The sequence below is a fragment of the Neophocaena asiaeorientalis genome, unplaced genomic scaffold (genome assembly GCF_003031525.2).
Source record: "Neophocaena asiaeorientalis asiaeorientalis breed wild unplaced genomic scaffold, Neophocaena_asiaeorientalis_V1.1 scaffold671, whole genome shotgun sequence".
NCBI classification, from domain to species: Eukaryota; Metazoa; Chordata; class Mammalia; order Artiodactyla; family Phocoenidae; genus Neophocaena; species Neophocaena asiaeorientalis.
In genome coordinates, this window is record NW_020175533.1 from 1663745 (window position 1) to 1691682 (window position 27938).

The following is a 27938-nucleotide window of genomic DNA, read 5'->3' on the forward strand; positions in this document are numbered from 1 at the left end:
GCTTATCTTGCATATTTTCTAACTCATACCTATATATAGTCAGCCATTTCTCCAAGGAGGTGGTTCTTTTGAGAGAAAAGGTTACTGGACATCCTAATTTTGTATCCAATTGTTTAACTTAGTTTTAATACCTACTTTATTGGTGTTTCAAATCTACAGATTGATCTGAGGAGTACTGTCACTTTTGTTATAATTTTTGAAAAGGAATATGGCATATTTAAAAATTTTTCAAGTATTCTCTCTCTCACTGTCTCTCATTAACTAGGTCTTTAATATCTCACTATAGTGTGGCTAAGTACTTTATATTTTTGATAAAATAGTTCTTTAAGTTGGGAAGTTTATACTAATATTTGTTCTATAATGGGAAATGAATAGATAATGCTTATTTTTAAAAGAAGTATTCAAGCATGTTACTTAGCTCTACGTGGATATAACTACCAAAAGTATTAGTTATACTAATCAAAAGTAGTTGCCTTTAGAAAATGGGAACTGGAGTGAGGTGTGAGGGCCAGGGATTGTGTGTATTTTTTAAACAATTCTTACGGAACCATCCGACTCTTTAAATTATGCACATACATAATTCTGAGAGTAAAAAATAAAATATTAATATTCAGCTCAATTTTAATGTTCTTACATTATTCCTATATAATTACATTTTTCTTAGATTCAATCTTTCAAGAAGGTAAGAATGTTGTCATGATTATTATTAGTTTACTTTCTTAGTCTTAAGGAAACATAATATAAAACTAACATGTATTTGTATTGCTCAATATAAGTACAGAAATCCTATATAGTAACTTTCAAGTTTAGTAAAATATCACTATATAAAAGCTTACTCTTACATTAATAGTTAGGCTGTGAGTTAAATTATATCTATACTCTGTACATAGGGATGTCTATCATACTAAGTCTAAAATATAACTGTAATCTTTGGGGGAAAAAAAAGATTTTCCCTAGACTAAACTGTTAAGATCATTAATCCTTATCTTAGATTTGCTAAATAGAAAAAACTAAGGAGAAAGTTATATTTTAGCAATTTTCCACTTAATGTAATATCCACATTGTTGATGTTGTCTATTTAAAGCTGGAACATCCAAATGTGCTTTTACTTTTTGTGTGTGGGGTTATTTCAGTGTGGTTTCATTTAACTGTGGTTATCTGTAGTTAATGAGGTATTTATTTTTAGAAAAAAAAACAATCAGACTGTTAGCAGGTGACTCTACAATGACTATCAATTAAAAAATCTTTTTTCTTACCATTCTGGATGAGTTGAACATGTCCTCCCAATAGCCAGAAGAGAGAATCAGTCACAATTTCAAAAAAGTGTAGTAATGCATCTTTTTCTTCACCCTTAACACACACAAAAAAAACCAATTGACTTTTCTGTAATTGTTTTAATTAATAAAAGAATAGACTTCTCTCTGAAGAGTCACAGGACCTGGTTTCTGCATCTATCTCAGCTATTTATGAGGTACATGATCTTGTAGCTTTTAGTTTCTTAATTTATAAAACTGTGGTAACAGGCTAGTAATACCTACTCTACTTAACAGAAATGGTTGCTATCCAGAGGTCAAATGGGACAATATACGTAGTATAAGAACTACAAGTTGATACACTAGGATTTTTCCATACCAGCTATACATAAGAATCATCTGTGGAGTTTTAAAAAATATCCCTGTGCACAGGCTTTAGTCCAAACATACTGAAATCTGAATCTCCAAAGTTAAAAGTCTGGACCTCTGACTCTTTACAAGGTTAGGTGTGTGATTTGTTTATGTAGCCAGGGTTGAAAATCACTGCAATATGCAAATGTAGGTGTCAACATACAAAGCATTATTATTAGTGCATTTCAGTTGCAGCTTCTACTCTATGACTCCATGAAGGCAGAGACCATGTTATTTAGCTCTCCACTATACACCCAGTGTCTAAAACAGTTCTGACACACAGTGAATGTTCAATCAATATTTATCCAATAAATAAATGACAATTTTTTCTGCTTCTTTCCTTCTGGAAAGTACGGTGAGAAATTATTCTACATTAGAGTATGTGTCACAATGGGAAATAAGAAACAGATTACATTCACAATTCTGTCTTACTGGCCACATAATTTTAGTGGAAAGTTGTATAAAGGCCATTTATCTTATCCATGTCATGAATGTACTGTGGCCTAAAAGTAATGACAACAGCAAAAACATGGCTGCTACGGTTACTCTTCATAAAAATGAAAGTATTTTCTTCCTCAGGGTTAGATAGGTGCTTAAATAGATGTATACTAACAAATATACCAACAATCAAAAAAGAAAGAAGTGTCACATTAGATCAAGAATCCCTTTAGTCCAATAAACTGCCTTAGCCAGTTTCACTGAAATAAAGGGCACAGTAATCTTCATTGCTGCCAAACTCGAGGTATAGTGCTGGGCTCCTATACTTACTACTTTCCTTTAAAAACCCATTAGATAATATCACCCACAAATTCATGGCCTCTGAGACTGGTTAACAAAATTTACCCTTAAGTCACTACAAAATTCTGGCAGTTATTTTCCTATTCTTACATATAAAATACATATATTGGGTTGGCCAAAAAGTTCATTCAGGTTTTTCTGTAACATGTTATGAAAAACCCAAATGAACTTTCTGGCCAACCTAATATATATGCGTGTGTGTGTGTGTGTGTGTGTGTGTGTGTGTGTGTATGATGCACGTATATATGTATATGTGTATGCATATTTTAACGAGTTTGCAGTTTAGGCCATAATACCCTGTGTATGTCCCACCATGTGCTCTACTACCTACCTGCTAACTAATTAAAAAATATATATATAATTGGGAAACAACTAGGTAGATAGAACTAATAGATAAATGGACATATATACACTACCAAATGTAAAACAGATAGCTAGTGGGAAACAGCTGCATAGCACAGGGAGATCAGCTAGGTGGTTTGTGACCACCTAGAGCAGTGGGATAGGGAGGGTGGGAGGGAGGGAGACGCAAGAGGGAAGAGATATGGGAACATATGTATATGTGTAACTGATTCACTTTGTTATAAAGCAGAAACTAACACACCATTGTAAAGCAATTATACTCCAATAAAGATGTTAAAAATAATAATAATTCTGAAAAAAAATTCAGTTTTTTCTTTTTTTAACAGTAGAAACAGAATTTTAATTAATTTTAAACCAAAGTCCAAATTGTTCCATTTCAGTCTGTGCTGATAATTAACTTTTTCTGTGCTTCCCACTGCCATGATAACCCATCAACAAACAAGTGCAGGGACCTTCAAGATAGTGGAGGAGTAAGACGGGGAGATCACCTTCCTCCCCACAAATACATCAAAAATACATCTACATGTGGAACAATGACTACAGAACACCTACTGAACGCTGGCAGAAGACCTCAGACCTCCCAAAAGGCAAGAAAATCCCCACGTACCTGGGTAGGGCAAAAGAAAAAAGAAAAAACAGAGACAAAAGAATAGGGACAGGACCTGCACCTCTGGGAGGGAGATGTGAAGGAGGAAAAGTTTCCACACACTAGGAAGCCCCTTCACTGTCGGGGACAGGGGGTGACCGGGGGGAAGCTTCAGAGCCACGAAGGAGAGTGCAGCGACAGGGGTGCGGAGGGCAAAGCGGAGAGATTCCTGCACAGAGGATCGGTGCCAACCAGCACTTACCAGCCTGAGAGGCTTGTCTGCTCACCCGCCAAGGCGGGTGGGGGCTGCAAGCTAAGGCTCAGGCTTCGGAGGTCAGATGCCAGGGAGAGGACTGGGGTTGGCTGCGTGAAGTCAGCCTGAAGGGGGCTAGTGCCCCATAGCTAGCCAGGAGGGAGTCTGGGAAAGAGTCTGAACCTGCCTAAGAGGCAAGAGACCATTGTTTCAGGGTGCGCAAGGAGAGGGGATTCCTGCTCCGTGTGCCCAGAGACAGCAGATCACTGCCTAAGCGAGCTCCAGAGATGGGCATGAGCCACGACTGTCAGCTTGGACCCCAGAGATGGGCATGTACCGCTAACACTGCCGCTGCTGTCACCAAGAATCCTACGTGCAAGGGCAGGTCACTACTCACACCCTCCCTGGGAGGCTGTGTAGCATGCCACTGCCAGGGTCCCATGATCCAGGGAAAACTTCCCTGGGAGAACACACAGCACACCTGAGGCTGTTGCAATGTCATACTGGCCTCTCCCGCATTCCAATTATGACTACTGTACCCCTCCCTCTCCCTGGCCTGAGTGAGCAAGAAAGCCCTAATCAGCTGCTGCTTTAACCCCCTCCTGTCTGGGCGGGGAACAGATGCTTGAGAGGCACTTACACACAGAGGTGGGGCCAAAACCAAAGCTGAACCCCAGGAGCTGTACAAACAAAGAAGAGAAAGGGAAATTTCTCTGTGCAGCCTCAGAAGCAGTGGATTAAATCCCCACAATCAACATGATAAACCTGCATGTTTGGAATACAGGAATAGAAAATGAATGTTCCCAAAATTGAGGCAGTGGACTTCGGAGCAACTATAGACATGGGGTTTGCTTTCTGCGTCTGATTTGTTTTTGGGTTTAGGTTTATCTTAGTTTTTAGTGCTTGTTATCATTGGTGGATTTGTTTATTAGTTTGGTTACTCTCTTCCTTTTTATTTTATTTTTATTTAAAAAAATTTTTTTTCCTTTTTTCTCTTTTTGGGAGTGTGTGTATATATGTTACTTTCTGTGATTATTGTCGGTTTAGGTTTGCTTTTACCATTTGTCCAAGGGTTCTGTCTGTTCGTTTTTGTTGTTGTTTGTTTTTGTTTGTTTTCTTTTTATCAGTGTGTGTGTGTGTTTCTTTTTGTGATTTTGTCTGTATAGTTTTGCTTTTACCATTTGATTTGGGGTTCTATCTGTTCATTTTTTTCTGTTGTTTTTTTTCCTTCCTTTTCTTCTGAGCCATGCAGCTGGCAGGGTCTTGGTGCTCTGGCCAGGTGTTAGGCCTGAGCCTCCGAGGTGGGAGAGCCAAGTCCAGGACACTGGACCACCAGAGACGTCCAGGCTCCACATGACACCAATCAGTAAGAGCTCTCAGAGATCTCCATCTCAACACTAAGACCCAGCTCCATACAACAGCCAGCAAGCTCCAGTGCTGGATGCCCCATGCCAAACAACTAGCAAGACAGGAACACAACCCCACTCATTAGCAGAGAGGCTGTCTAAAGTCATAATAAGTTCACAGACACCCCAAAAAACACCACTAGACACGGCCCTGCCCACCAGAAGGACAAGATCCAGCCTCACCCAGCAGAACAGGCACCAGTCCCCTCCACCAGGGAGCCTACACAGCCACTGAACCAACCTCACCCACTGGGGGCAGACACCATAAATAACGGGAACTACGAACCTGCAGCCTGTGAAAAGGAGACCACAAACACCAGAAGTTAAACAAAATGAGAAGACAGAGAAATATGTAGCAGATGAAGGAGCAAGGTAAAACCCCACCAGACCAAACAAATTAAGAGGAAATAGGCAGTCTACCTGATAAAGAATTCAGAGTAATGACAGTAAAGATGATCCAAAATCTCAGAAATAGAATGGAGAAAACAGAAGAAACGTTCAATAAGGACACAGAAGAACTAAAGAGCAAACAAACAATGATGAACACCGCAATAAATGAAATTAAAAATACTCTAGAAGGAATCAATAACAGAATAACTGAGGCAGAAGAACAGATAAGTGACCTGGAAGATAGAATAGTGGAAATAACTGCCGCAGAGCAGAATAAAGAAAAAAGAATGAAAAGAACTCAGGAGAGTCTCAGAGAACTCTGGGACAACATTAAACACACCAACATTTGAATTATAGGGGTCCCAGAAGAAGAAGAGAAAAAGAAAGGGTCTGAGAAAATATTTGAAGAGATTATAGTTGAAAACTTCCATAACATGGGAAACGAAATAGTCAATCAAGTCCAGGAAGCACAGAGTCCCATACAGGATAAATCAAAGGAAAAACATGCCAAGACACATATTAATCAAACTACCAAAAATTAAATACAAAGAAAAAATATTAAAAGCAGCAAGGGAAAAGCAACAAAAAACATACAAGGGAATCCCCATAAGGTTAACAGCTGATCTTTCAGCAGAAACTCTGCAAGCCAGAAGGGAAAGACAAGACATATTTAAAGTGATGATAAGGAAAAACATACAACCAAGATTACTCTACCCAGCAAGGATCTCATTCAGATTTGATGAAGAAGTTAAAAACTTTGCAGACAAGCAAAAGTTAAGAGAATTCAGCACCACCAAACCAGCTTTACAACAAATGCTAAAGGAATTTCTCTAGGCAGGAAACACAAGAGAAGGAAAAGACTTACAAAAAACACATGCAAAACAATTAAGAAAATGGTAATAGGAACATACATGTCGATAATTACCTTAAAAGTAAATGGATTAAATGCTCCAACCAAAAGACACAGACTGGCTCAATGGATACAAAAACAAAACCCGTATATATTCTGCCTACAAGAGACTCACTTCAGACCTAGGGACACATACAGACTGAAAGTTAGGGGATGGAAAAAGATGTTCCATGCAAATGGAAAGCAAAAGAAAGCTGGAATAGCAATACTCATATCAGACAAAACAGACTTTAAAATAAAGACTATTACAAGAGACAAAGAAGGACACTACATAATGATCAAGGAAACAATCCAGGAAAAAGATATAACAATTGTAAATATTTATGCACCCAACATAGGAGCACCTCAACACATAAGGCAAATGCTAACAGCCATAAAAGGGGAAATCAACAGTAAAACAATAATAGTAGGGGACTTTAACACCCCACTTTCACCAATGGACAGATCATCCAAAATGAAATAAATAAGGAAACACAAGCTTTAAATGACATATTAGACCAGATGGACTTAATTGATATTTATAGGACATTCCATCCAGAAACAACAGAATACACTTTCTTCTCAAGTGCACATGGAACATTCTCCAGGACAGATCATACCTCAGGTCGCAAATCAAGACTCAGTAAATTTAAGAAAATTGAAATCATATCAAGTATCTTTTCCGACCACAATGCTATGAGACTAGATATCAATTACAGTAAAAAAAAATTGTAAAAAATACAAACACATGGAGGCTAAACAATATGCTACTAAATAACCAAGAGATCACTGAAGAAATCAAAGAGGAAATCAAAAAAATACCTAGAAACAAATGACAATGAAAACACGATGACCCAAAACCTATGGGACGCAGCAAAAGCAGTTCTAAGAAAGAAGTTTATAGCAATACAATCATACCTCAAGAAACAAGAAAAATCTCAAACAACCTAACCTTTCTGCATCTCAATAGATGCAGAAAAAGCTTTCGAAAAAATTCAACACCGATTTATGATAAAAACTCTCCAGAAAGTGGGCATAGAGGGAACCTACCTCAACGTAATAAAGGCCATATATGACAAATCCACAGCCAACATCATTCTCAATGGTGAAAAACTGAAACCATTTCCTCTAAGATCAGGAAAAAGACAAGGTTGCCCACTCTCACTACTATTATTCAACATAGTTTCAGAAGTTTTAGCCACAGCAATCAAAGAAAAAGAAATAAAGGAATCCAAATCGTAAAAGAAGAAGTAAAGCTGTCACTGTTTGCAGATGACATGATACTACACATAGAGAATCCTAAAGATGCTACCAGAAAACTACTAGAGCTAATCAATGAATTTGGTAAAGTAGCAGGATACAAAATTAATGCACAGAAATCTCTTGCATTCCTATACACTAATGATGAAAAATCTGAAAGAGAAATTATGGAAACACTCCCATTTACAACTGCAACAAAAAAAATAAAATATCTAGGAATAAACCTACCTAAGGAGACAAAATAACTGTATGCAGAAAACTATAAAACATTGATGAAAGCAATCAAAGATGACACAATCAGATGGAGAGATAGACCATGTTCTTGAATTGGAAGAATCAATATTGTGAAAATGACTATACTACCAAAGCAATCTACAGACTCAATGCAGTCCCTATCAAACTACCAATGTCATTTTTCACAGAACTAGAACAAAAAATTTTACAATTGTGTGGAAACACAAAAGACCCTGAATAGCCAAAGCAATCTTGAGAAAGGAAAAAGGAGCTGGAGGAATCAGGTTCCCTGACTTCAGGCTATAGCACAAAGCTACAGTAATCAAGACAGTATGGTATTGGCACAAAAACAGAAATATAGATCAATGGAACAGGAATAGAAAGCCCAGAGATAAGCCCACACATATATGGCCAATTTATCTTTGAAAAAGGAGGCAAGAATATACAATGGAGAAAAGACAGCCTCTTCAATAAGTGGTGCTGGGAAAACTGGACAGCTACATGTAAAAGAATGAAACTAGAACACTTCCTGACACCATACACAGAAATAAACTCTAAATGGATTAAAAACTTCAATGTAAGGCCAAACTCTTTGAGGAAAATATAGGCAGAACACTCTATGACATAAATCACAGCAAGATCCTTTCTGACCCACCTCCTAGAGTAATGGAAATAAAAACAAAAATAAACAAATGGGACCTAATGAAACTTAATAGCTTTTGCACAGCAAAGGAATCCATAAACAAGTCAAAAGACCACCCTCAGAATGGGAGAAAATATTTGCAAATGAAGCAACTGACAAAGGATTAATCTCCAAATTTTACAAGCAGCTCATGCAGCTCAATATCAAAAAAAGAAACAACCCAATCCAAAAATGAGTAGAAGACCTAAATAGGCATTTCTCCAAAGAAGATATACAGATTGCCAACAAACATATGAAAGGATGCTCAACATCACTAATCATTAAACTCAGCCATAAAAAGAAATGAAACTGAGTTATTTGTACTGAAGTGGATGGACCTAGAGTCTGTCATACAGAGTGAAGTCAGAAAGAAAAATAAATACCGTATGCTAACACATATATGGAATGTAAAAAAAATGGTTTTGATGAACCTAGGGATACGACAGGAGTAAAGGCACAGATGTAGAGAATGGACTTGAAGCATTGTAAAGCAATTATACTCCAATAAAGATGTTAAAAAAAACTAGTGTGACAGGAAGAACTGGATGGGCTCAGTGGCAGAGGCTGGGCTTTCAGACCAAGGAGAGCTGGTCCTCCTGCCCTACCAGCCTGTCTACCATACCAGTACCTGCTCCACTGGAACCTGAGTCATGGACTCAGACAGCAACTTCCTGCCTGGATTCTGGACACTTCTGTGTCCTCCTGGCCCTGTGCACTGAATCCTGTCTCTCGTCATTTTCTTTTTATTCACCATTTTAATTTGTTCTGTGGTCAAGTGGCCCTCTTTTTTTTGTAGCTGATTTACTCCCTTTGATGTATATACTAATTGTTTTTTATCTCTATACAAATACCATGACTAAGAATAAGAAAGTATTATGAAAAGTATTGAAGGACTGTATAAATGAAAAGAATATAATTATTATTGCTTTTAAGTGGGGAATATTAAATAAAAGTGCTTTGAAGAAAACATAAAGCTTTCATAATGGTCTGAGCTATTCATGAGATGGAAATTCATTTTACAAAGGAGGAAGTTGAGGTGGAGTGAAATCAAGTGATTTGTCCAAGAACCGAGAGTTAGTTTGTGGCACAGCCAGAAAAGAAATCAAGTTCAACACAATTTCTATAGTTCATGTTGCTTTAACTGAACTGAATTATATCTAGCAAATATGCAAAGATTTATTTACTGCTAGCATCCCTCAAAATGTCAATGGAGATGGTAGAAGTGGCATCTGTGCCCCATATACTCTACCACTAAGTTAAATTCTCTGCCAACAATACTTCTCATACTCAAACCACTTTTTTGTCCACTGTTGTATATCTTGCTCAATTTCACTCTTAAACTTTTTAAACTTATTTTTTTGAAATAAAAATATACCTGTCTTATGTTTTCTATAAGAAATACCTAGAGGTTTTATCTACTTTATTAGCCTGAGAGTTGTTTAAAGGCAAAACTATGTGTATTCCTTATATACCCAAAGCATCTCAAATCGAACTTAACATCCTATAGTGACTTACATTATTTCCCTTCATAATTCACAAAAGTTTTGAATCTGCTCTATCTCTGATGTGGCAGTAGGCCCAAATGTACATATAGCCAAGAACTCTTCCAACGTGGAATTTCAGCCTTGTGGACTTATCACTCCTTATATATTCTATATCCAAACTGATCTAATTGACATTTACAGAACATTACACACTACAACTGAGGAGTTCACATTCAGGTATACAGGGAGTCTTTGCTTTTGCATGGTACCATGTTAAATGAAATCTGTATATATCAAAAGCTTTACATGTCCCTGATATCCATGAATTTCAGTTAAGACAGCACTGTGCAAAGCAAGGACAGCTTGTGATGGAACATTCACCACTATAAAACATATGGAGTGCCACAAAACAAGTCTGAAAATACTTCAAAGGACTGAAATGACACAGAGTATGTTATCTGACATGACAGAATTAAATTAGAAACCGGTAACAATAAAACAGCAAGAAAACCCTCAAATATTTCGAAACTAAGCAACAAACTTCTAAATGATCCATAGGTTAAAAAAAAAAAAAAAAAAGTACATATAGCATCCAGCATAATTCACCCAAGAAATACTTGTTGGATTGAAATGAACCCAAATGTTGAGGTTGAAACATTTTGACTAGAGAGGATCTGAAGGAGCATATAGAAAGTGCACCTTTATTCTTCTTCACCATTGGAGCTACTGAGAAAAGCCTTGGGCCTAAAGAACAATACTTTCTTCCACTACTGATTAAAGTAGAAAGTATGTTTTAGGAAAATGTTATGGAAATAAATGTCTATGGGTGATGCTCAAAACTGAGTAGTAAAACAGATCCTTCAAAAAGCATATTGCCATACAATATGCTTCAGTCGGCACTTTAAAATTTTCAAATGTAGAGATTTTCTTTTTTTTGGTCGTAGCTTTCAAAATGTTTGAATCCATTACTCTAATTGTACTTTCAGCCAAATATTGCACACTTGAAAAAACAATGTGGAACATCGTCTCAAGAATTAACTTGTTTTGGCTACAAAACAAAAAAACCTAAATAAATACATATACCTTAGCTGCGTTGATGAAACATGTTTGCAATTGCCTCCCCAAAACCAGAAAATTTTCTACAGCTGATGGAAGTAATTCATTGTAAAATTCCTCTGCATCTTCTCCTGGTTCCAAGCCCACACAGCAATGGCTGAAATAAGAGCACAAGTTTGTGATTCAGTTTGTGCTAATTATAAATTTTAGATGAATGCTAAAGCTTCTATAGACACCATGCCTTAATGAGAATTTTTAGTATCTTTCTTTTGTTGCCAAGCCAATAAAGAACTTTTACAGGAAAATTGGTGTAACAACTTTCTTAACAAGTAACAAGTAAACAGTGGTGTGGATTTTGCCTGTACTTAGAGCTAGGCCTTACCTGTCCTAAAAACTTACTTGTCAATCCTTCAGGAAACAAAATACACTTGGCTCACAATAAAGAGAAAGAGGCAAGTTTTCAGTGAAGGGGCTACACACACTCTAAAAGCAATAGAATACCATTCAAGAGTAACATATGTGTTAACTGATACATTTTACACATCAGATAGCTGAAAAACAGCTAGGGTAGCATTAGTCTACAAGGGACAGATTATCAATTTTTTCCAACAGATCTACTTTCCTAAAATCTGAAAAATATCTGACTGCACATTCCCTACATCAGAAGAGGAGACAGCAAAAAGTCTAGTAGGAACAGTTTACAATATACATTGAAAGAGAGAAGGTTATTTAGAGAAATGGGTCCTCTTGAAACCACACATAAAGTCACCCCCTGGGTACGAAACGAGTATATTCAAAAGCCTCAACGGTAAGAATTATTTGTGCAGACTAATACCAAAAAAAGTCCCCAATCCAAGAATGGTCTCTATGTATGTACTCTAATATGTAAGTATCGATGTTAGAGGCTTGTGCAGACACTGATAAGCAACAGTGACTACATACTGAGTACACTAAAAACTGACTAATGCTCAGTGTCTTTTTTTTTTTTTGCATATCAGTTCCTAAGGTCAATAGACTTACACTCACATGTACCAGTTTCTCTTTTCCCTTTGGTTTCTAAAGTTAATTAAGAGTACTATTTTCACTGAAAATGTTAATAAATGAAATACATTTTTTGTACGTTCACAAACATGGGGATTTCTTAAGACTTGGAGTCCACTTCTGAGAGCCTAGCTCCATCAATATTTCCATGAGCTAACATATCTAACAACACAAAGACATAAGGCTTTATTTACTTAAGGAAATAATTAATCTTGAAAATTAAGGTATTAAAAAAATATTACATGTGTTAACTGTTTTTCCTAACTGTATACCTTGAATCTGGCCTTTATCTATCTATGTTTAATTATAGGCAGTTTCAAAAGCTAAGATCCAACTAGTACTGCACATTTTCAGTTACTTAATTAGGAAGTGGCTTAGACACTGAGAACACCTGATTTATTTTATTGCCTCCTATATGAAAAAAGATTTTGATCTTTTCTCATAATTTCTAGCATGGCTGACCTAGCATCTACTGATCAGTAAATGCTGCTTCTAAATTTATTGACATGATTTGGGTTACTTAATGAAATATACAGTTGAGACAGCTATACCAATACACTGTGAAATGAAGTTTCTGTATCTTTTCTTCTGCAGTCTTTTGCTTATGCCTTTCATTTCAGCACCTATTTCATTCTGCCTTGTATGATAAATCCACATGACTGTCATCCCATGTCTACTGTAAGTTTTTCCAGTATAAAGCCAGTGCCTTAATCTCTTTATTTCTTCAATATTCTTTAGTCTTTAGTCTATTAGGCCCTTGGGATTCAGTGGTGAGCACAAGATCACCATCTTCGTAGAGCTTATGGAGTGAAATTGACAGTGAAATATTCACAAATACAGTTAGGAATAATAATATATAGTATGAAGGAAAAGTACATCCATAACATACCATGGGAGGTTGCCAATGCTTGTTAGCCAGATGAAGAAAAGAAAGCAAATGTTGAAATTAAGAATCTACTCGGGCTTCCCTGGTGGCGCAGTGGTTGAGAGTCCGTCTGCCGAAGCAGGCGACACGGGTTCATGCCCCGGTCCGGGAAGATCCCACATGCCACGGAGCAGCTGGGCCCGTGAGCCATGGCCGCTAAGCCTGCGCGTCCAGAGCCTGTGCTCCGCAATGGGAGAGGCCACAACAGTGAGAGGCCCGCGTACCGCAAAAAAAAAAAAAAAAAGAATCTACTACTATATCCCTCAACAAGAAGCTGATTTATTGTTCATTTTACCTTAATATCTGTGTAAGCTGGGAAATTGTAGTCCAACCACCCTGGATTCGAGAACAATCTTGACTGAGGACCAAGAGGCAATACTGAATGAGATCATAACAATATATATCTTGTTTGACTTTCTTCAACTCTGAGCTTCCAAAAGGTGTGTTGTTTATTATCTCTAAGGCAAAAGGAAATAAGATATACTTATTTTTGCTCAATAAATCCAAGAGTTATCCATATTTTTATAGGTTGAATAATGACTAAAAATACATTAAAAAGGAAAAAGAAATCACTGCTTTATCACAGTGTTAAGATTTCACTGAACAAATTAAAAACAAATGCTAAAATTGTACCCATGATGGAATTTGTTTTGTTAAAGTGTCAGCCGATCACAAAAAGATTTTCTTACCTTTTAACTTCAACAGTATAACAGGGACATTCTGCTCAGGACTTACTGCAACTTCAGCAGCTAGAGATAAGATCCTTGGGTCTCTACCCATTGGCTTCATTTCTCATACCACCTATATTTGACAGAATCAGAAAAATAAAGGTCAACAGCCTAAAACATTCACCCCCTAAATAATGTTTGAAATATAAATGACAACAGCTTTGCTTGGTTCAAGAAGTGAAGGGTAGATTTTTCTCATTTCTTCCTTATAGGGAGAAATTGGTTTTTCCAACTAGTGTACCTCTAAAAGAGCTAAAGACCCTTATAACATACTGTAACAGCTACACTAGGTACTGTTTATTGTGTACTCTCTGAGAGTCAGAAACTGTGCTGGGTGCTTCACATTCACTCTCCCTAATCTGCACAACAACCCTAGGTTAGGAGTTAATTTTCTTTCATCATAAAAGAGAAACTGAGTGTGCAGAAATGAGCTAATACAGGCCTAAGACTGATATCTTTTTTAAAGGTCTCCTTACAAGGTTGGCCCTTGCCTGATGTCTAGGAACTTGGATTTCAGGAGGGTTTCCACCAATTTCCTAGTACGACTGGCTCACTGGGCCTAAACTGTTTGTAAAAACAATGTGGTTTATGTTGAACACCTGCTTTCCTTCCTGAAGTCTGGAATTCTGATATGTGGTAGCAGAGGATGCCTACATGACCATCTCCAATAAAGACTCTTGTCACTGAGTCTCTAGTGAGCATCCCTGGTAAACAACACTTCAACATGTTACTATAACTCACTGAAGGAGGAATTAAGCATGTCCTATGTGACTCCGATGGGAGAGGACTCTTGGAAGTTTGCACCTGTTCTCCTCTGAATTTCACCTCATCTGCCTTCTCCCTTTGACGATTTTCCTTTGTATCCTTTTAGTGTAATAAATCATAGCTATGATTATGATTATATCCTGAGAACTATGAGCCCTCCTAGCAAATTACTAAACCTGGAGTTGGTCCTGGGGATTCCCAACACACAATTCAGAAATGTTATTATAAGATAACCAAAGCTTGTTTATAAATAGCGTAGTGAATAAATCAATTATCTTAAAAAAAAATCCACATCCCAATTCAATTTGTTGCTAAAACTTTTCTTTAAAAAATTTAAAGAAAATTAAATTCTTTTAATTAAGGCATTCAAAGCTCAAAGATACCATTTTAAAAAAAGTATAATCTTAACTTATTTATAATAAATACTAACATATATTAAGTGCTTACTATGAATTAAGCACTGTGCTAAGTGCTTTCATATGCATTATCTCATTTAATCCTCACAACAGGACTATGAGGTAGAGCCTTTAATCACCTACATTTTACAGATTAAAAAAAAGTAAAGTTTGAAGAAGTTAAGAAACTTGTCATGGTTCCACAAGCATGTGGTGGAGTCAGTATTCAAATCCAGATCAGTATGAATCCAATTTCCATTACAATGTTCATTATATTCCTTCCCACATAAAAGAGTAAAGAAACACAAAACATATTCCCAAATAACCTACTTCTCACTTTTTAAGTTATTATTCTTCATAACTGGCACCACAGTTCACCCTTTAAAGAGTTGGGGACTTCCCTGGTGGTCCAGTGGTAAAGAATCCACCTTCCAATGCAGGGCATGCAGGTTCGATCCCTGGTTGGGGAACTAAGATCCCACAAGCCGTGGGGCAACTAAGCCCACACACCACAACTACTGAGCCCACACGCCTCAACTAGACAGCCCGCGTGCCGCAAACTACAGAGGCCACATGCTCTGCAGCCCACGCCACAACGAGAGAGAAAATGTGCAGGCCATGACTAGAGAGAAGCCCGCATGCCGGCACGAAGAGCTTCCGTACCGCAACGAAAGATCCCACATGTTGCAACTAAGACTCGATGCAGCCAAAAATAAGGTAAATAAAATATTAAAAAAAAGAGTTGGCCATAATACAGGATCCAAAAATCATTCCTTTTTAGGTAAAATACAGATCATTAAAAAACAAGTTTTCTGGAAACATTTTTAAAGAAAGCCCAGCACAACTCTTGGCACATAAACTTTCTAGGAGAGTGGATATAGTTATCTCATTCTTTCCAATGGCTGCAATATGCTATGTTTCCTTTGTAAGAGAGTATCAAAATATATTTAAACATCTCCTCTACTGGAAGTCATTCAGAGTGTATGCTAGTACAAGCAATGCTGCAATGAATATCGAAGTATATGTCTTAGGTACTCATGATAGTACTCTGTGGGATGAATTTTTCCCTTGCAGTCAGATGGCTGGGTGGCAGGACACATATTTTAAAATTTTTGATTAGATACCAAATTTTTCTCCAAAATGGGTGTTCCAATTTATACTTCCACCAACAATGTATGAGGGTGCTCACTTTACTATGCCTTCAATAGTACCTAATGTTATATTTTACATTTTTGTCAATCCGCTAGGTGAAAAATGGTATCATCTTGTTCTGGTTTTTTTGTTTTTTATTTTGCGGTACGCAGGCCTCTCACTGTCATGGCCTCTCTCGTTGCGGAGCACAGGCTCCGGACGCGCGGGCTCAGCGGCCATGGCTCACGGGCCCAGCCGCTCCGCGGCATGTGGGATCTTCCCGGACTGGGGCACAAACCCGCGTCCCCTGCACCAGCAGGCGGACCCTCAACCACTGCGCCACCAGGGAAGCCCAATCATCTTGTTTTAATTTCTATTTCTTTGATTATTAGGGAGGTTCAGCACATTGCATGTTCACTGGCCATTTATTCTTTTATATATTTTCTCTTCACATCCCTCAACAATTTTTCTATTGGCTTATCTTATTCTTTTGTAGAAGCTTTAAGTTTTTCATACATGGATATACACCCTTTATCTTTTATATTGGCTATAAACACTTTATCCTCATCTGTTGTTTATTTATTAAAGCTTGATTATGGTTTTACCGTAGTTTTACAATTTTTATGTAGTCAAGTATAACAATCTTCCCTCTATGACTTTGCCTTTGGTGTCATGCTTAGAAAGGTCCTCCCTACCCTAAGAGCTAAAATATAATCTAATTTTTTCTACTGTTTTTATTATTTTGTTTTACTTATATCTTCATAAACATACTTTATTTATATCTTCAATACAAATGTAAGTTATTTTTGTGAGTGGTTTAAGATAGGAAGCTATAACGTCAGATGAGGTTACAGATTGGTGTAAAAAGAACAAATGCACACAGCTATCATAAATTTCTGAGATAATTTATCATGAATAGATACAAGAGAAGCAATCTGAAATGTCACTTGGGTATATTTTTAGATTTTATTTAGTCCATTAGTCTATTTGTTTCTTCCTGGGCTAGTACAACATATTTCATTTAGATGTATGTTTAGAGAAAATTCACATTAGAAGGTAAGCTTCACAAGAGCAAAACTCATACCATTCTTGGTGGCTGCCTTCTTACCTCTTTGGTTCACTGTTATATTCCCAGAGGCTAAACTAGCACTTGGCACGTGGTAGGTACTTAGTATTTATATATGTTGAAACAATGAATAAATGCACAAACTTTGGGTATTCCAAAACCTCAATTTCTTGATGCTCTGCTTTTCTCCTGGTTATAAATGGAAACCTCAGACTTCCGGTTGAAATACTTTTTAAAGTAAAATAGATTCACAACACTGTTCTTCCCCTCTGGCTAATATAATAAAACATCACTAAAACATCATCACCACCACCAAACATGCGTAGGGCTCTATGATAGACCCAAGGTTCACAAAGATTTTATATAGGACAGATTTCCTGCTCACCTTCTGGTTAGGAAAGAAAAGTATACACACAGACCTATATACACACATATGTAAAATAAAATAATTATGTAAAATACATTACAGGCCAAATAGGTGACACAGATGATAAGAATAAAGACCACAGAGTCAGAGGACAGGGTATACATGAACAAGCTTTCTTACCTGTAAACAAAATAATAATTCCTACCTCCTAGAGTAATTCAAGGTTTAGAAAAGAAGGCAACCACCAAAGATGGCCCTAAAATGTTGCATGACAGTAAAGTCTCAAAAATAATAACCATTCAGAGAGCTTTTACTTTATCCCATGAATTGTTTTCAATGCTTTCTTGTACTAATTTAATCCTCTCAACAACTGTAAGGTATAATAAGTACTATTATTTTTTCCTCCCATTTTAATGATCAGCATCCTTAACTTTGGTTTGCACAAAGTCATACTGTACAGAGTATGAAGCTGGGGTTCAAACCCAAAGATTCTGGCTTTAGAACCCGAGCGCTTAACTACCACAGGGACCAGTCTTAGTCCGCCTTAAAAGAGTAGAATTTGGACAAGCGGATAGGCTGCAAGAGACACATTCATCTACCTGCCTGGAACAATAAATTACAAACCTGGCGAAGGTAGCAGTTAAGTAAGAAAGTTTTCGGATTACGTAATTACCCTGAAAAACCACCACTGTTATGGCAACCATTTGTGAACCTTCTCTTGGATGCTTCTCTTCTAATACAGCACTTCTCTCATCTTTACCCTTAAACTCACGAACTTCTGACAGAAAAAATGAAAAAAAAGACAATGATTTTTCAATTATTAATGCTATTACCCTGCTGCCAGAGCACAAGGTCTGGCCTTGATCTTTTGGGAATTCGGTCTTCAGGGCCGTGCCGTTACCGCCGCCACAGATCACTGTGAAGAAGATAAAGAAGGTAACCCAATGGATTCCAGCTGCAAGTAATCCTAAATGTCTGCAGTTCCAAACTCTGAAACTTTTTTACCCGCCCCACTTCACCCTCCTCCCTCTATCCCAGTCCTTATACCACCAGGAACTTCCTCTGGAACATAAGGTCAAAAAACGATTGCTGAGGCAACGGTGTCGCCTTCAGTCAGGTCCACCGACCGCGTCTCTGAGGCCACGGGCGTCTCTACTCCGGATTCTAGAGCCGGCTTTCGTGCTATCTGGCCTTGGACAAGACATCAGGCCTAGTGCCCAGGCTCCGCCCCTCCCCCGCCTCAGTTTCCACACCAGATCTCCACAGAAAAGGCGTGGAGCAGGCCGATTCTCCCTTTAAGAGCTCCTACAAGACGGGTCGCTTGGTCCAGAAGCCTGCGGTCCGGGCCTCCCGGTATGCCGGGGCGCCCTCCTTCCCCAGCCGCCCAGTCAGGTCGGCTACCTCAGTCCTGCTTCGCGCTGCTCCGCCGAATAACCCCGCCCCCACCGCGGGGTCTGCGTGCGTCGCAACGTGGGAAATGGAGCCTGGCTGCAGGACCAGGAGCCTCGGGGCCAAGGGGCGGGGCGCCAATCTCCAGGAGGCCAATCAGCACGCGAGAGGCCCGGTGGGACCGCGCTTGTCGGCCGCGGGGCGGAGGCTATAGTGGCTACGCCCGCGGCGGCCGAGCGCTTGTTCTTCAGGCTGAGTTGGCAGAGGGTAGCGAGCGTCGGTGGCCGAGGCAGAGTTGGAGCCGGAGGAGAATGATGAATGGAATCGCGGGAACTTCGCATATTGACAGTCGCGAGCGGGTTCTCAAGTTAGGGGAGAGTTTTGAGAAGCAGCCGCGCTGCGCCTTCCACACTGTGCGCTGTGAGTGAGGACGACCCCCGGGGAAACCGGGGGGAGCTCTGGGTATGGGGGTGCGGAAGCACAACTCTCTCCAAGTCGTGTTCGAACAGAGGCCCCCACCCCTTATTCTATGGGAGAATGCGGTGCCCAGCGCGACCCGCTGCCCTGTCCGGAGTGCTAGGGGGCCGATGGAAGCAGCCTGGTCGAGCAGGTGTGGGTAATTCTGAGCAGAGAGATTTAGGTAAGACCAGCAGGTAGAAAGGGACGCTTTGTGGAGGAGGTCTACAGGGGTGACTATGGGTGGAGGCAGACGTGACTGGCGGATCATGCAGAGGTGGTAAGGAAAGTATACAGTTGACCCTTGAACAACGCAGGGGTTGGGGACGTCGACCCCGCACAGTGGAAAATCCACGGACTGCTATCTCTGCCTCAAAAACGAAGGAATCGATACATGACTCACCCAAGATCCCGAAGCTGAAGCCGTTTGGGTAGAATCAGGACTCAAACTCTGTAGTTTTTTTCATTACACGTATTGTGCTCTCTAATGGAACACAGACTTTTCCCCACACTTCGTTAATTTAAAGATCTGTAAGATGAAAATACAGATACTCTATTTATTGGAAAAAATCTTCATGTAAGTGGACCCGTGCGGTGCAGACCCGTGCGTGTTATTCAAGGAACAGCTGTAATAAGGTGACAAATGGAAGGGGGCAAAGGGAAATGGGAAGGGAAAATGCCTTTAGGTTGGTAGGGAAACATTCTCTCCCTTTTTAACTTTTGGTGTCTGGCTGATGAAAATGCCTTTAGGCTGGTAGGAAAACATTCTCTCCTTTCTTCACTTTTGGTGTCTGACTGATGAGGGTTCTTATTTACTGTGTTCCTGGAGAAATATTCTGGATGATTCTAATAATCTGTATCTCTTTTGGACCCCTGATTTCATTCAGTCACTTATCAAATACTGATTATCACTGTACTGAAGAGTGTGTTATGAATTTATTAGAAAGATATTTACCCCCTGTGATTCCTCCTTTTGGTTTCCCTTTGTTCTCTGGAACTAGTTTTGATACATTTTTCTCTTTTATGTTATTGAGGCTACCTCAGTCCTGCTTCAATAGTTGGATGCTTTAATAGTTGGATGGTGTAGATTCCAGGAAGGAAAATATAGTATATTATGATTTGGTATGTAAAACATTCATTTTTTGCATAATAGCCCTCATAGAATTATAGAGTGGGAAGGAAACTTTGAGATCATTGAATCATAACCTCTTATTTTTCTGTGGCCAAATTGTAAAGTAGGTATTTTTTCACTTCCTCTTTCTAGCCCTGCCCTTCCTTAGTGTCTCATCATTCCACCCTTCTCAGTCATTCTGTCCTTAGACTGACTGTTCAGAGATCTTTATGGTTTTTACTCTGAAGTGTTCCACGTTTCAATTAAAACTCACATTCTCCAAAAGTTTACTTAAGTTGTACACAATCTAATTACAGTAACTCAGAGTAAAGGTATGAAGAACCAATAAGTTTAACTCTCCAAGGATATATTTACATTTTATGAAAGGATTTTATTAAGCAAAATTAATATCCGGTTGATAGAATAAATGGGGGCGATATTTGCAAACAGATCTTCAACACTGTCCCTTCTTTACCATACTTTGTGGTCCAAGACCTTGAAACAGCTAGTGCTGGCTGTGCAGTTTCTCTCCTTCTTCAGCCCCATTTTCCAGAAGTATGATATAGTTCTTACCTGGTTTCTCCATGCCTTTCTCTCAAGTAATAACTTCCCTCTCCTTTCCTCTTCTTTCTCAGGTATGCAGTAATCTTAGTATCAGTTTTTTTAATGATAAGGTTTGAGATTACACAAATTTGCTCAAGAATCTATTTTCGTGTAATTTGGGTATATAGTCTCTTTTTAAGGGCATAAGCCTCAAATTAAGTGAATAAGAAGTAGCCTTCGAAAAGCACTTTGCAGGTGCTTCAAAGCCTTTTATTTATAAAAGTTCTCAAAATGCTGGAATCATGTCTTCAGAATCAGAGTATTGGGTGGTCCTGTTACAAGAATGAAAATAAACAAAACAACAATAATAATAACCACAAAAAACCCAAATGTTTGAATACACCTTTAGTCCTGTAGAAGACATCAGAAAGGTTTTCAGCCCTTAGTTTTATTCTTGTTGAAGCAGACAGAACCTTTCTAGATTTATTAAAAGAAAACCAATCATTATCCTTGAGGATAGGTTCATTTCCCATATGATTCTCATCCTTAAGGACTCAGAGTGAGGGATGGAAACTATAGACTTTCATACAGGCAGGTGGATATGATTTATTTATTTTTTTAAAAAATTGCACATTTTTCTTTCTGAAAACCAAAAGTGTTTAGTATTTTTAATTATCACTACTACATGTAAAGATATGTTTTTTCCTCGGGGAACTGAAGAAGAACTTTGTTTCTATTTTCAGAAAAATATACTCATGTTTAAGCTCTGTAATAAAGTAGAACAGAAATACACACAGATAATACATTAATTTCAACTTTTTATTAACTATGTAAAATAGACAATTCACTTTAAGTTGCTGAGCTCATCTTATCTATAGAATGAAGCAATAAATTCAGCCATTCTATCATTTTTTATTAAAATTATGAACTGCCCTTAAATTGATAGATATGTGAAAAATACAATATTTTCAATATGTTTTACATAATGCTTGAAGCTTTCGTTCATTCACTAAATGTAAATATCTTTCTAAATCTAAGTTTTTTTTAACAGGTAAGGCTGTAAAGATATATATTGAAAGTATCATGATAATTTGTAAGGATGGTTCAAATATATTTTAGCATGACATTTATTTATTTAAAATTTTTTTTATTGAAACATAGTTGGCATACAATATTATGTGAGTTTCAGGTTTCCTACGTAATGATTTGACATTTGCATACATTATGAAATGATCACCAAGATAAGTCTAGTAACCATCTGTCCCCATACAAAGTTATTACAATATTATTGACCATGTTCCTTATGCTGTATATTATATCCCCATGACTTGTTTCTTATGTAACTGGAGGCTTGTACTTCTTAATCCCCTTCAGGGTGGACCTAATTTATAACAAATCAATGTTACCTGGGAGAAAGTAGTATTCTATCTTTATGTACTTGGGTAATGATGCCTGTTCAATACACTGAGGTTTTGGAAAAACCTGGATGTGAATTCTGACCTCCACCACCTATATATGTAATTTAACTTTGGTAATATTCTCGAAGCTTTCAGTCACAGTTTTCTTAAATGTAAAATGGAAATTGTAATATCTACATTTCAGAGTTTCAGGATTAAGTAAGATAGTATAAACAACTTAGCACAGTTTTTGGTGCATGGTAGAGAATAAATAGTAGTCACCATTATTATTGAAGGGTTATATTCATGTGTGTATGCAGAGTGCCAATAAATGTACTTTACCTAGACTTTCAAAAAGTATTTATCGGGCTTCCCTGGTGGTGCAGTGGTTGAGAGTCCGCCTGCCGATGCAGGGGACGCGGGTTCGTGCCCCGGTCTGGGAAGATCCCACATGCCGCGGAGCGGCTGGGCCCGTGCGTCTGGAGCGTGTGCTCTGCAACAGGAGAGGCCACAACAGTGAGAAAAAAGCATTTATCAGGGCTTGGCAGTAAAACCTATCAAAAACAGTCTGGCATGTGGTAGGGAAGACATGGGATGTTCTGTAAATGATAAACTTAATGCTTAACAGCAGATGCTTCACTGGGTAGAAGAGTTTGAGCAATAGGACCCATTAGAATAAATTTTGGATTTGAGCTAGTACTAGTTTTACAATTTATAACCAGATAAGGGAATAAAGATTGAAATTCCTAAGTTTGTAAATGACACCATTTTTTCCTGTCATGAAATGATGAGCTCATGGACAGTGACTACAGGAATATTGTCTGAGGCACCAAGTAGAGCCACTCCCAAAAAACTGGTTGTTAAGCTTTGGTATGGGCACACATTAGAAAGTACACTAATGAAAAATAGGATTGAAATTACATTTACAATTAATGTTCTCTGATTAGTGTGGTATACTGGAAAGGGTATGGGTTTTGGAGTTAGCTGAATTAGTTCAGATCCCAGGAAATAAATTTATGTTACTAATTGTGGACTCTTTTGTGAAGATATTGACATTGTGTGATGCTACAGCCAAAATAGTCAGAGAAGTGATCAACAATGATAGGAAAAGTGTTGAGAATAAGGCAGGAAATGTTTTTCCACTCTTTATGTAATATAACTAATTGTATTGTAAATCTGAAGAAAATAACATAAATGAAGGAAATCCAGAGAAAATAAACGATAAAATTAGTGGTGAGGCTTCCAAACCAAGAAGAACCAAAAGAAATAAACTATTTAGTCTGGAATCATTCCAACTTAGAAGAGAATACATTTGACATTAGAAAACATATGGAAAGCATGAACATCAGATTATTCAACAAATTCTGTAGTTCTAGAGCTATATTTAACCCCTTGAATCTCAAAATTTGTATACTTAAAAAGAAATTTCTTGTGTGAAGGTAAATAAAAGACAACATTACTTAATATAACAAGTAATAAAATGTGGAATTTATTCTAACAATAATAATTAGAAATATAAATAGGTTCAGAATAGTTTTGATGGACTTACTGGTTATAAATTCCAGCTCATTAAGCAAACCTACAGATATTTTGAGTACATTTCTGTCTGTTATTGGTATCACATATACTATAGGCATTTATGCATAGGCTTCAAGGGCTTGTGAATCCTTTGAAATTATATAGTATTTGATATGTATGTTCATATATGCATATTTTAAGCATGTATTACTTTTTAAAAAGTTAATTAATTTTTTTATTTTTGGCTGCATTGGGTCTTTGTTGCTGCATGCGGGCTTTTCTCTAGTTGCATCGAGTGGGGGCTACTCTTCATTGCAGTGCGCGGGCTTCTCATTGCGGTGGCTTCGCTTCCCTTGTTGTGGAGTATGGGCTCTAGGTGCACGGGCTTCAGTAGTTGTGCACACGGGCTCAATAGTTGTGGCTCGTGGGCTGTAGAGTGCAGGCTCAGTAGTTGTGGCGCATGGGCTTAGTTGCTCTGCGGCATGTGGAATCTTCCTGGACCAGGGCTCGAACCCGTGTCGCCTGCATTAGGCAGGCGGATTCTTAACCACTGTGCCACCAGGGAAGTCCCCATATATGCATTTTTATGCAGAGAGGATCTGTAGCTGGTCTGTAATTTTCATCAGATTCCGATAGGGACTTATGACTATCCCTCATCTCCTAACACCACCCCTCCAGACACATGCATATACACAGAAGTTTGGAACTGTGGATCTAAGGCAAAGAGGCTATATAATATGGGCTGGGTAGAGTGTGTGGCTTGAGTTGCTCGCTTATCTTTTACTGGCTTCATTACTTTAGAGGAGTTCACCATCAGTAAAATATGGGTGAGAATATTCAAGTCAGAGAGTTGTGAAGATCAAAAGTAATGATATAAAGAAAAAAAATCTGTTTTTAAACACTAAAACAGAGGTTATAGATTTATAGCCTATCAGCTGATTTTGACTTTAGAGATGCTTTTTTTGACCCACACAGTTGTTGTTTTAACATGATTTGGTTGTAAATACCTAAAAATCAAGATCTTTTATACAAAAATCTGGATTACCAGCCTCTATTTAAAAGAAACCAGAAGATAACCTGGCAACAGCAAAGAAACCAGAAGATAACCTGGCAACAGCAAAGGAATTCTGTATCAGAATTATTTTCAGTCATTGATGTATATATATATTTTTTTTTTGAATTTTATTTTATTTATTTTTTATTTTTTATTTTTTAAAACATCTTTATTGGGGTATAATTGCTTTACAATGGTGTGTTAGTTTCTGCTTTATAACAAAGTGAATCAGTTATACATATACATATGTTCCCATATGATTTTGGGAGGTCTGAGGTCTTCTGCCAGCCTTCAGTAGGTGTTCTGTAGGAGCTGTTCCACGTGTAGATGTATTTCTGGTGTATCCATGGGGAGGAAGGCGATCTCCGCGTCTTACTCTTCCGCCATATTCAAGGTCCCCCCTCTATTTTATTTATTTTTTATACAGCAGGTTCTTATTAGTCATTGATGTATATTGATGTGAATTATTTTTAAGTGACTTTCATATCTTAGAGGTTTTTAAGCTTGCTCAGTATGTGAAATATCTTAGCACCCTGTGTTCCCTCTAGGTGATATATTTTAATGACATCAGTTGAATTATGATCTAATTCAAAATGAAAACTTATTTTAATTTCTTCTGAAGTGGCAGATTTGGTTAAATTTACACATCTTTTAGTGGTGTATGTATCCATGAAAAACTCAGGCTGTTAAACTGAATAAGTTTTCTTTAAATTTTCCCCATGAATGTGTGTTTGCTGTGTTTTCATTCATTTTGTATTCTGCTAGGACAGCAGACAAGTGGTAGTAGGAGCCCAAGGTGGTTTAAGAAAAATTTAGGGGAGAAAAAAACCTGAAAATTGAAGATGTTCTACTGATATTGGTTTTTAGAAAATTGTCAAGATACTGACATTATTTCATTTTTAGCAGTGGAACATCGTAGTCTAGTTCATCTTGATCTAAACAGGATCCCAAGGGATCATGAAGTGAGGAATACTGTTTTAGAGTGTAGCTATTTCTTTTTTTCTCAGAATTATACATACACAAATAATCTGGATTGTATTTTGTTTGTTTGCAATATTAAGACTCTTCTAAGCCTTTTTAATTACTGGCTATTGAAAAATGATTTATCACTCTGAAACATGCTCATATTTTTGATACCCAGGTATTCAGGTATTCTTCCATCTTATAAAAACCAGTATCTATATCTATTTTTAGATGACTTCAAACCTGCTTCTATTGACACTTCTTGTGAAGGAGAGCTTGAAGTCGGCAAAGGTGAACAGGTGACAATTACTCTACCAAATATAGAAGTGAGTATTTCCATATATTTAAACTAAATAGATGTTTTTACAGGATTTCCACTAAATTTAAATGAAAATAATTGTACAATTCATGTAGTGGTAGTCAGTTAAAAATTAATAAATATAGCAAAGCAAAAAAATCATATTTTAAACTATCAAGTAAAACAATCTTAAACTCTTAAAATTTACTTTGTAAGTTTCAAGAACTATCATATTAAATGATTTGAAACAATTGGAGGTCTAAACAGATATTTATTAAATCACTATTATGAGCCAGATTTTGTTCTCCAAACTAGGAATAATAACATATGCCCTGCCATGTAGTCCTAATCTGTTACAGCAGACAGACATATAAACATCTATCTAGTGCTATAGATTAGAACAGAGACAAAATTCTGTTTAAGCACATAAATGGAATCAGATACTCTGCTTGGTGGAATCTTTTTTTTTTTTTTTTTTTCCCCTTCGACACGCGGGCCTCTTACTGCCGCGGCCCTTCCCGCCGCGGAGCACAGGCCCCGGATGCGCAGGCTCAGCGGCCACGGCTCATGGGCCCAGCCGCTCCGCGGCACCTGGGATCCTCGCGGACCGGGGCACGAACCCGCGTTCCTTGCATCAGCAGGCGGACTCCCAACCACTGTGCCACCAGGGAAGCCCTGCCTGGTGGAATCTTGAAAGGCTTCATAAAGCATATGCTATGTGGGCTGAGACTTAAAGGACAAGTGGAATTTCATCCGTTATAAGAGGAGTAGAATATTCTAGGCAAAAGGAACAGTATGTGAAAGGCTCCAAATGGAGAAAGGACAAGTGGAATAAATGAATGAATGTAGTAAATTACAGAATAATGAAAAATGATTGATAGGAGTAGAGACTGGAAAGGTAGGTTGGGACCAGATTATAAAGAATCTTTTATGTTGTAATGTAGAATTTTGAGATTATGTCATAGGTATTAGAGAACCATTAGAGGTTTTTAAGCAGAGAGCTAACATGATTAAATTTGTGCTTTGGGAGTGATTTTAACAATGACTTAGGGAATGGACTGGAAAAGAAAGAGACTAGGTCAGGTAGGCCTTTACCAAAATTTTGCCCATTTCAAAAATTTTCAGATATATCAAAGTAATGCTAATGTTTACATAAATATGCAAGTTCTTTGTTGTATGCTCTAGTTTTCTCAGTCCTTGAGTTAGAAATTTCTTAGCATTCAACCTAAGTTTCTTTTTCCTTTTATACTGACTTGATCTATTCTCAAAGAAAACCAAGACTAACTTTATACTTTAACATAGAAAACACTGGACTTTCTGAGATTTTTTTACATTGTTTTAACTTTTGTAATAGGAATGGTTTTGTGCTAGTTCATCCACATTCTCTTGTATACATTTATGAGATGGCTTGTCATGGTTAGAGGTATAGCAAGCAAGCTCTCTATCCTCTATCTAGCCTTCCATCTGTTTCCTTTTGTCTGTCAACACTATATATTGAGACCCCACCTATATGTCAGACTGTATGAGTTGCTGCCTCTGAAGGTTTCCCTAATGTTAATGAAATTTGTGGGTGCATTTTATTGTATATTTCTCATTTGCTCCCTTAGAAATTGAAGAAAATGAAAAATCAACTCAGTCTGAGACATTGTAGATTAGTAAGCCTTTGTATTACTCTGTTATTAAAAAGTGTTCAGATTCTGGTGTCTCTAAAGTAGTTTGGATATTA

General features: G+C 37.7%; 2 protein-coding genes across 7 annotated transcripts in view; one reads left to right on the forward strand and one right to left on the reverse strand.

Moving 5' to 3' along the window:
• IQCB1 (IQ motif containing B1) overlaps positions 1–20378 on the reverse strand; it is a 46875-nt gene extending 26497 nt beyond the window's left edge. For 2 of the 5 annotated variants that reach the window (XM_024769248.1, XM_024769244.1), the window contains exons 1-6: positions 18885–18946; positions 18317–18399; positions 13721–13832; positions 13327–13489; positions 11093–11222; positions 1257–1350 (exon numbers count right to left, since the gene is read on the reverse strand). In XM_024769248.1, coding sequence (XP_024625016.1) covers positions 1257–1350; positions 11093–11222; positions 13327–13489; positions 13721–13820 — 487 coding nt within the window. In that variant the 5' untranslated portion in view covers positions 13821–13832; positions 18317–18399; positions 18885–18946. The other 3 variants (XM_024769247.1, XM_024769245.1, XM_024769246.1) reach the window with 3 other exon arrangements.
• EAF2 (ELL associated factor 2) overlaps positions 19093–27938 on the forward strand; it is a 53522-nt gene continuing 44676 nt past the window's right edge. Inside the window, exons 1-2 of one of the 2 annotated variants that reach the window (XM_024769257.1) lie at positions 19093–19292; positions 26146–26240. In XM_024769257.1, coding sequence (XP_024625025.1) covers positions 19184–19292; positions 26146–26240 — 204 coding nt within the window. In that variant the 5' untranslated portion in view covers positions 19093–19183. The remainder of the gene's footprint in view (positions 19293–26145; positions 26241–27938) is intronic. The other variant, XM_024769258.1, reaches the window with a different exon arrangement.